The sequence below is a fragment of the Choloepus didactylus genome, chromosome 8, assembly GCF_015220235.1.
Source record: "Choloepus didactylus isolate mChoDid1 chromosome 8, mChoDid1.pri, whole genome shotgun sequence".
NCBI classification, from domain to species: domain Eukaryota; kingdom Metazoa; phylum Chordata; class Mammalia; order Pilosa; family Megalonychidae; genus Choloepus; species Choloepus didactylus.
This window is the reverse complement of record NC_051314.1, coordinates 79,801,792-79,811,163: the sequence shown is the minus strand read 5'-3', so window position 1 is coordinate 79,811,163 and position 9,372 is coordinate 79,801,792. Positions and strand designations below refer to the sequence as shown.

The 9,372-nt window shown below is 38.6% G+C and overlaps 1 protein-coding gene across 1 annotated transcript; it reads left to right on the top strand.

Annotated features, from left to right (window-relative positions):
* Window positions 1–304: 304 nt before the first annotated feature.
* Window positions 305–1,243, top strand: LOC119543288 (olfactory receptor 10A7-like). Its single transcript, XM_037848057.1, has one exon. It carries the CDS (start codon window positions 305–307, stop codon window positions 1,241–1,243), a length of 939 nt encoding a protein of 312 aa, XP_037703985.1.
* The last annotated feature ends 8,129 nt before the right edge of the window (window positions 1,244–9,372 follow it).

Genomic DNA, 9,372 nt, shown 5'->3' with positions numbered 1-9,372 from the left:
TTTCTATTAATTCTGCAAAAAGCATGCTGCTGATGAAAAACATGAACTGCAGACTGACCACTGATAGCAGAAAAACTGCACCCAGGTGACAGCAATTAGTAGTTTTCATGCAAAATATTTCCTTGACACTCTCTTATTGTAAGTACTCTGTCTGCTTCAGAGAAACAGAATGGTGAGAAAAAATAATGGAAAACAGCTGTGTTTTATGGATTTTATTGTAATTTTTGAAATTATAGCTATATGCAAAGAGTACTTTTTGATGCATATATTAATTTTGATTCTTACTGAGAAACTGGTTTAAGATATGACTTGTGAAAATCAGACCAGAGTCACTGAATTTATTCTTCTTGGTTTTTCAAACAACCCTGAAATGCAAGTTCCCCTCTTTGTATTGATCCTGGCTATCTATACAGTCATTTTGCTGGGCAACTTTCTTATTGTCACAGTTACCTGTGTGGATCCTGCTCTTCAAACACCCATGTACTTCTTTCTCCGAAATCTATCACTTCTTGAAGTCTGTTTCACCTTGGTCATGGTGCCGAAGATGCTGGTAGATCTACTTTCCCCAAGGAAAGTTATCTCTTTTGTGGGTTGTGGTACCCAGATGTACTTCTTCTTCTTCTTTGGCAGTTCTGAATGTTTCCTTCTCTCTCTGATGGCTTATGATCGCTTTGTAGCTGTCTGTAACCCTCTCCATTATCCAATCATAATGAAGAGGACTCTGTGCTCATGGATGGTCATAGGCTCCTGGATGTCTGGTGTCCCTGTCTCTATGCTGCAGACAGCATGGATGATGGCCCTTCCTTTCTGTGGACCAAATGCCATAGATCACTTCTTTTGTGATGGTCCCCCGGTGTTGAAACTAGTCACTCAAGACACCACCATGTATGAAATGCAAGCACTTGCCTCCACACTGCTATTTATCATGTTTCCCTTTTCCCTCATTTTGGTCTCCTACACTCACATTATCGCAACTATCCTGAGGATGCCCTCTGCTACTGGTCGCCAGAAGGCATTTTCTACCTGTTCATCTCACCTCATCGTGGTGTCCCTCTTCTATGGAACTGGCAGCCTCATCTACCTACGTCCCAAATCCAACCAGTCATCTGAAAGCAAGAAACTAATTTCATTGTCCTACACTGTCATCACCCCTATGTTAAACCCCTTCATCTACAGCCTGAGGAACAACGAAGTGAAAGGGGCAGTGAAGAGGGCAATCAGTCGAAAAGTCTTACAGAAGTGAGATGTGTTTTGTGTCCAATGTAGAGTGTTTCTAAACAAAGGAGAAGCTAAACACACTAATAAAAGTCTGGGATGAAGGAGTGGAAGATTTGTTCTGATCCTGCCGGTGTCACTTACTGTGAGGGATGAATCTCAGTGACCATAAGGCATGGCCTTATCAAGAATAGGAATACCTTTCCAGCACTACACTAGGGATGAATAATTAGCAGGTGATAAGAGCTCTGGGATGTTTTGTGTTATGACAGTTGTTTAAAATTAAACAAAAAAACCCGATGGTAAGCTCAAATTGGGATAATCAGGAGAAATTTTATGAGGGAACTATTTTACAAACTGTGGGCAGGTTTAGGGAATTGCCACACAGCTCTCAAACAGAAATTCCATCTTCTTTGCCTGAAGGGAGAAGGGGAAAGAGTACTGGTGAATGGTATAGTTGTAAGAAAAGGCCAATCAACATGAACTCTGTCCTTTTGTAGAGGAAGTTAATCATCCCAACCTTTGACTTCTCTGATACTTTGAAATCTACTGTGCATGGCCAAGCCAAGTCTGAGGCAGAGGGCAAGAATGCCTGTCCAAGTAGTACAAAAGGCTATTCTTCTGGGACACAGAGTAGGATGGAGAAGGTTAAAGTTATTAAAGGTAAATGAAAATATCCACCATCAACCACCATAAATTCTACAACTAATAAATGTTACAAAGATGAATGATGCAGTGTGTTTTAAGTGTTTTAAAAAAAATGTGTCCAAAGGTGTAGACATGTAATTGCCAAGAATTCTTGTGGTAAATTCTTTTTATGGATTGCAAGCTCAAATGAAGTTATTTAAGAAATTATCTTAGTATTAACTTTTGTTGAAATGATGCTGGAACTCATTGATCAGATGTTAGTATTTTTGTCTACTACTTCTCAGAAATTAAATAGCAAAAGTGTGCTTGACAGGATAGCAAAGGCAAAGTGTAATTATTATAATAGCCAGCATGATTTATTGAGGCACTGTTGTTAACACATACCCTTATGTTCTGGTTTGCTAAACCTGCCTTTATGCAAAATATCAGAAGTGGGTTGGCTTTTATAAAGAGGGTTTATTAGGTTACAAATTTACAGTTTTAAAGCTATAAGTGTCCAAACCAAGGGATCAACAAGAGGATATCTTCACTGAAGAAAGGTTGATGGCATGTTGAACACCTCTGTTAGCTTGGAAGGTATGTGGCTGGTGTCTGCTGGTCCTTTGCTCCTGGGTTCTGGTTTCATAATGTCTTTCTCTGAAATGTCTCTGGCCTTCTGTTTCTCTTAGCTTCTCTATCTCTCAGCTCCTGTGCATCCATGCTTGTTCTCCCAGGGTGTTTCTCTCTAAGCATCTGGGGGTCCTTTCTTAGCTTCTGCGGGGCCAACTCTGGGCTTCATCTCTTAGCTTAGCATCTCCAATCATCCCTATTTTAGCATCTCCCAGCATTTCCAAACATCTAGGTCTGTGTAGGCTCTCAGCTCTCTTAAGACTCCAGTGAACTAATTACTGAATACGTGGAGTCACACCTCCATGGAAATGATCTAACCAAAAGTTCTCACCTACAGTTGGGTGGGTCATATCTCCATGGAAACAACCTAATCAAATGTCTCACCCTAATCAAAAGACTAATAATTCTGCCTCCACAAGATTGCATTAAAGAACATGGCTTTTGTGGGGCACATAATAGATTCAAACCAGCACACCTTGCAACAACCCAAGATCTATATTCTCCTATATCATTATTTTACAAAAGAGAAATCTTAGAGTCAGACCATTTAAATAACTTGATAAGTCAAAGGACTATTGAGAGGTAGCCACGATTTGAATCCAGACCCTTCTGAAATTGAAATCCAATATGTTCATGTCTTTTTTTTTTCATTTTATTTTGAGATAAATTCAAAGTTATAGGAACATTTGCAAAAACAATACAAGCCCCATACACAGAACTCCAGCATACCCCGACCCCCCTCCACCGATACCCTGATCCACCAAATTTAGCATGCTTTCACACCACCATTTCTTTCTTTCCCTCCCCCCCATCATCCGTCATCTATTGCTCTGTCTTCTGAACATATGAAAGCAAACTGTGCACATCCTTGAACAAACACTATAATTCACATATACAATTCCTATGAACAAGACCATTCTTTTATGCAATCCCATTAAGCACAGCTAAGAAGTTCAGGAAATTCAATATTGATATAAAGCTTACATTCTATATATCTTTTTTTTTTCTTCCTTATGTCCCAACAGTGTCCCTTTGAGCCTCCTGTCCTCCATCCTCAGATCCCATCCAGGATCATCCTTGGCATTCAGTTGTCATCTATTTAGATGCCTTTTTTTTTCCTCAATTGTGGAAACATATACAGCCTAAATCTTCCCATTCCACCCCTCTCTAACATTCCGTTAGTGGGATTAATCACATTGAGAATGTTTTAATGCTATCACCTTCCCACCATCCATTACTAGAAATTTCTCTTCACCTCAAACAACAACCCTACACTCATTTATTAACTCCCCATTGCCCCTTCCCCCACTTCTCATAATCCATACTCTACTTTTCATCTCTATGTCATATTCTCTAATAATGACTTTGTGTTTACTGTGGGGCTTAAATTTAACCTCTTAAGTCCATAACAATCTTGTTTTACTTTGATACCAACTTAACTTCAATAGGACACATAAACTATTTTCCTATACTCCTCCTTTCCCCCCCTTTGATATAGTTCTTGTCAAAAATTACATACTTTACATTGAGTCCAAAACCACTGATTTGTCATTAGAGTTTATGTATTTTATATCCTGTAGAAAGTAAATAGTGGAGTTACAAATCAAAAATTATTGACTTTTAATTGTATTCCATTGTGGTCAGAGAATGTGCTTTGAATATATTCAATTTTTTTTTTTTTATTTATTAAGGCTTGTCTTATGTCCAAGTATATGGTCTATTTTGGAGAAAGATCTATGATCACTAGAGAAAAAATGTGTGTCCTGGTGATTTGGGATGTAAGGTTGTATATACATCTGTTAAAATTCTCTATATCTCTCTCCTTACTTTGTTTCTCTGTCAGTAGGGCTTTCTTTAGTATCTGAAATAGGGCAGGTCTTTTATTGGCAAAATCTCTCAGCATTTGTTTGTGAAAAATTTTAGCTCTCCCTCAAATTAGAAGGTGAGTTTTGCTGGATAAAGTATTCTTGGTTGGAAATTTTTCTCTCTCAGAATTTTAAATATGTCATGCCACTGCCTTCTCACCTCCATGGTGGCTGCTGAGTGGTCACTACTTAGTCTTATGTTGTTTCCTTTGTATGTGGTGAATTGCTTTTCTCTTGCTGATTTCAGAACTTCCTCCTTTTCTTCATATTTGACAGTCTGATCAGAATATGTCTTGGAGTGGGTTTATTTGAATTTATTCTATTTGGAGTCCACTGGGCATTTATGCTTTGTGTATTTATATTGTGTAGAAGGTTGGGGAAGTTTTCCCCAACAATTTCTTTGTATACTCTTTCTAGACCTTTACCCTTCTCTTCCCCTTTTGGGACACCAATGAGTCTTAAATTTGGATGTTTTATTTTATCAATCACATCCCTGAGATCCATTTTGATTTTTTCGATTTTTTTCTCCATTCTTTCTTTTATTCTTTTATTTTCTGTTCTGTGGTCCTCTAGGACACTGAGTTGTTGTTCAACTTCCTCTAATCTTGTATTATAATTATCCAGAGTGTTTTAATTTGGCCAACAGTTTCTTTTATTTCCATAAGAACTTCCATTTTTTTATTTATTCTTGCAATTTCTTCTTTGTTTTTCTAGGACCTTCTTTATGTCCTTTATATCCTATGCCATGTTCTTCTTCATGTCCTTTATATCCTGTGCCATGCTCTTGTTCTTTGATTGTAGTTCTTTGATTAATTGTGCCACATACTGTGTCTCTTCTGATATTTTGATTTGGTTGTTTGGGTTTGGGTTCTCCATATCATCTGATTTTATCATATGCTTTAAGATTTTCTGTTGTTTTTGGCCTCTTGGCATTTGCTTTGCTTGATAAGGTTCTTTCAAGTTATACAAAGTATGAATCTAATTTTTCAGATCTATACGTTTGTGGCATACACTTTCTCTAACTAACCAGCAGATGGCATCTGTGAGTCACCTATTTCCCTCAAGTCAGCTCTCCTCAACTTTGTCTTTGTGGTGTGTGGGGAAGTGATTCTTGTGGGGTTCAATTTGTGCACTCAGTTTGGGTGTGTTGTTAGTGCTGTCTGCCCTGAATGTGGGGCATGTGTCTGGGTGGTTAGGGAGGCAGGACAGCTTTAATAATCAAACCTCCCAGGTGTTCCTGGAGATTCAAGGCTGATGCAAGAGTCTAAGCTTTCATTTCAGTTTTGCCACAGATTGCTCTGCCACTGACACACAAGTCCCCAGAATTGATGTAGGGTCCCTGGGTTTTCAGAGCGGGGCCCCCTTCTCAGCTGTGATCTTCCAGGACCTCTGCTGAGGGAAGGTTGTGCTATGTCACAAGTGTGCACCATCCCTCAAGGGAAGCTCTGGGCTGTTGGGCTATGCAGGGGTGCTCCCAGCCTGATGCAAAGATGGGTGTCTTAACCCTCCTTTTTCACACAGCTCCACCTTCCCAGTTCCAGGACAACTAACTGTGTGTGAACCCAAGGCCACTGTCCATGGTCAATATTGTGGCATGTGCACAGTGCCATGGGATACACTCCCTGTCACACTGGGTTTCTTGGCAGAGCTCTGGGCTGTGGGTCTAGCCCCAGGCAGGAGTGTCCCCAGCATGCTGCGGAGCTGGCTGCAAGCAGTGTGGTTTCTTTCTCCTTTTGGCTCTCCCCTCTGCCTCCCTGGCCCTAAGGGAATCAGCAGTGGTCTATCCTCCATGCCAGACACTGAGAGGTTGGCACAACCCACTCCTGCCATGCTTCACTGCACAGTTCTCACCATTTTAACTGCAGCCACTCCTGGGTTGTTTTTTTTTTTTTTTTTTTTAAATAAAAACTAGTCCATCTCCAAATGCCAACCCCTGGTTTCCCCACACCACAGCACAGCCATGGGACTTTCATCTGGCTTACTCACTCATTTCAGAATTCAGATTCCCAGTTTCACCAAGTGCATGTTCCCAGTGGTTTTAGCAGACCTTGTCAAGCTGATTCATCACTGGAAATGGTGTTCTGGGTCACTTTCTGGTTTTTATCTAGTATTTTTCATGGAGGTGTTTTTTTGCCCTGTCTCACCTAGCGGCCATCTTAGGTTCTCATGTTTATGTCTTAAAATTTCTATTCCTGCTTTCATCACAGTGAAGTTATGCCTTACATGGGAATTTGGCCATGAGAAAAACATCAACAACCAAAAATGAGACTGAGACAATGTAAATTTTATAAAATCTCTTAATTTAAAGTAGCATAAGCATATGTTTCTTTGAATATGCCATCTGTATGTAATTATTCCTCTTAGTTTTCATTAGAAAACATTTCTTTTAAATCTATAGTTTGTTTTTGAAGCAATGCCTGGTCTCCATCACTCTTTGTCAGTTTTCAGGAAAATGTAAAAGCACTCCCAAATTTGAAACTTGCAGTAACAATTTTAGTTTAGTTGTATTTGCTGAGTAATGAATCCTTTGAGTGTAACATGAATTCGGGTTAGGGAATATTTGGTTTTCTTTATCTATCTCTCTCCTTCAACAGCCTTTATATTTTTAAGCCTTACTCATATATTTTTGAATGAATGCTAGCAAGTTAAGTGACCATCTGATAAGGCTCTGTTTCAATGTTTTTTACTTGCTGTTTGTGCCTCTTCAGTATATTAACAGGTTGTAAAATCAATTTAGTAATGTGTATCTGTTTAATGAACTGGCAGAGTAAAATATGAGTACAATGGTATGGAATGAAATAATAGAATAGAATAGAATAGAATAGAATAGAATAGAAGTTAATGTATGAAAAGACTTCATGACAGTCACTGACACCCAATGAGTGTTTGATATTGTTCTCAGAATAACATAGAAAATATAGAATACATCACATATATTAAAAGGTATATATTATTTATGCATCTATTATGCACTCATTGGAATATAAAATTAATTTATTCCTGTAAGGTGCATGCAAAAAACTTTCGTAAGTCATGCACCGATTGGACATTCTGCATGATTTATACTTTATGGCTTCCTACAGGAAGTTGATAACATAATTTCTATTGTTCAAATAGTTTTATTAAAATTGTTATATGTTATAGGCTACAAAGCCTTTATGAAGTGTCCATTAAAAAAAAAAAAAACAACTTTTTGGCCTCACATTACATGGTAGAGTTGTATTTTATAGTTCCAGGAACTAATTGATAGTGACATTATTATATCCAGAGAGATGATGAAAAGGGTTGATTTGCTGGTTTATTCTCCCAAATGAAGGCTATACAACATTTTCATCACCAACAGTAATTCCAGAGTTTTCTTTGGGGAAAATGTTTTCATCATTTTTTATGGTGATATGACTCAATTTTTGGTTGTAGTGAGAAAATATTTTGCATGGTGCCCTTCCTAAGGATAAAATTCCTTCAGCCACTTCCAAACCTATGCCACCATGTTATTATTTACAAGCAACTCTAGAAGAGTTTTTTTTAAACATCCTTCAGAATGAGTTTCAGAGAATGATCTTATAGGTGGGACACTTCCCAAATGAGGGTTTGTTGCTTGACACAACCAATTAAATTCAAACTGAACCAGGCTGAGCATGAAAAGAGGGTTTATTTATGCCAGCAGGAGGACAGGGGAAGATTTCCCAAATCAGCATCCAAGAAGTGATTTTTCAATTGGCATTATACCCATCAGAGAAAAAAAGATATAATCATCTTTAGAACAGGTAACAGAGGTCTGGAGAATTTCAGGGGTTTGTCTTACTTCCTTCAGGATTATATCCTGTGACACCTGGGAAAGATGCCTCCCAGTGTAGGGAGATAGAAAAAAGGCTTATTCATATCTTGGACATTTGGGGCAATAGATTAAAGCTTATACAGGTCTGGGTGCAGATTTTACATTTACATATTACTCTTTTGTGAGACTAAGAGCTTTCATTATAGTCTGCTTCCAAACTTGAAGGTTACATTTAAGGCTATTTACAATTTCCAGATTTCTTACTGTTTTAAGATTTTATTTAAAAATTTACTGTTACAAGTTCCCCTTTCAAACAGTATCCATTTCCAATCTTGGGAATTGGGCCTTTGTTCATTCTGGCTGGAAAATGGGTGATGGAGATAAGAGGTCATCTGGTGGAATTTCTGATTCATAACTTGTATATATGGTTGATTTCCTTTAGCAAAGAATGGATCACTTGTGGCAGGAGTTCTGGAGGATGAAAAGGGTTTCATACATGTTTGAGTTATAATTCTAGTACATAGCAACAAAAGGCGTTTGACTGGAATGAGAATAGATATAGTGATCAGGAAGACTACAAGTGTGGTTGGAAGAAGAGTCTGTAATCATGACCTTATTTCTGAAGAGAGCTGACTGAGTAGACATTAAATTATTAACTGGAAATCTTAGCTTGAACTTGGTAATTTAGGTGAGCTAGGAGAAAAGAGATGTTTCCAGATTCATTAGGAATTGTGAAAGAATGGGAGCACAACTCCGTCCTCAGTGTCCATGCAAAGAAAATTTTTTTCTACTTATTTCTACAGGTCTTTATAGCATACAAGGTAGCTTCCTACGTGACTGTCTGCAGGTATATCAGGGAGGGGTACATTCTCTCCAAAGCCATGCGGTGTATTTACATATCTTTAGTCTTAAGGGACAATTTCTTTGGGAGCTAGACAGGAAACAGCAGGGGCAAGGGGCAGGAGGCAGGAGACAGGAGCATGGAAGGAGCCCAGCAAGAGCTCAGAGCTTATTCCCTCATCTAAATTGCTGTCTGCTTTCAGATGTGCAAGGCTTTTGGCCTTTCCCTAGCTCCAGTGTCCACCTTCAGACATCTGTAGCTTTGGGGATTCCCTGCTCTATAGTTTGTTAAGCCAGGGGGCCTTCCGTGTCTCCACATCTCCCCCCTTTTTATTATGATTACAATTTGGTGTAGTGACATAAAGCTTATTTATGGGGATATTATGGGGGATTTGGGAACAGGTGCCATGTCTTCTT

Excerpts from the sequence above, each read along its gene's own strand:
- LOC119543288 (XM_037848057.1), top strand. The coding sequence starts at position 305 with ATGACTTGTGAAAATCAGACCAGAGTCACTGAATTTATTCTTCTTGGT.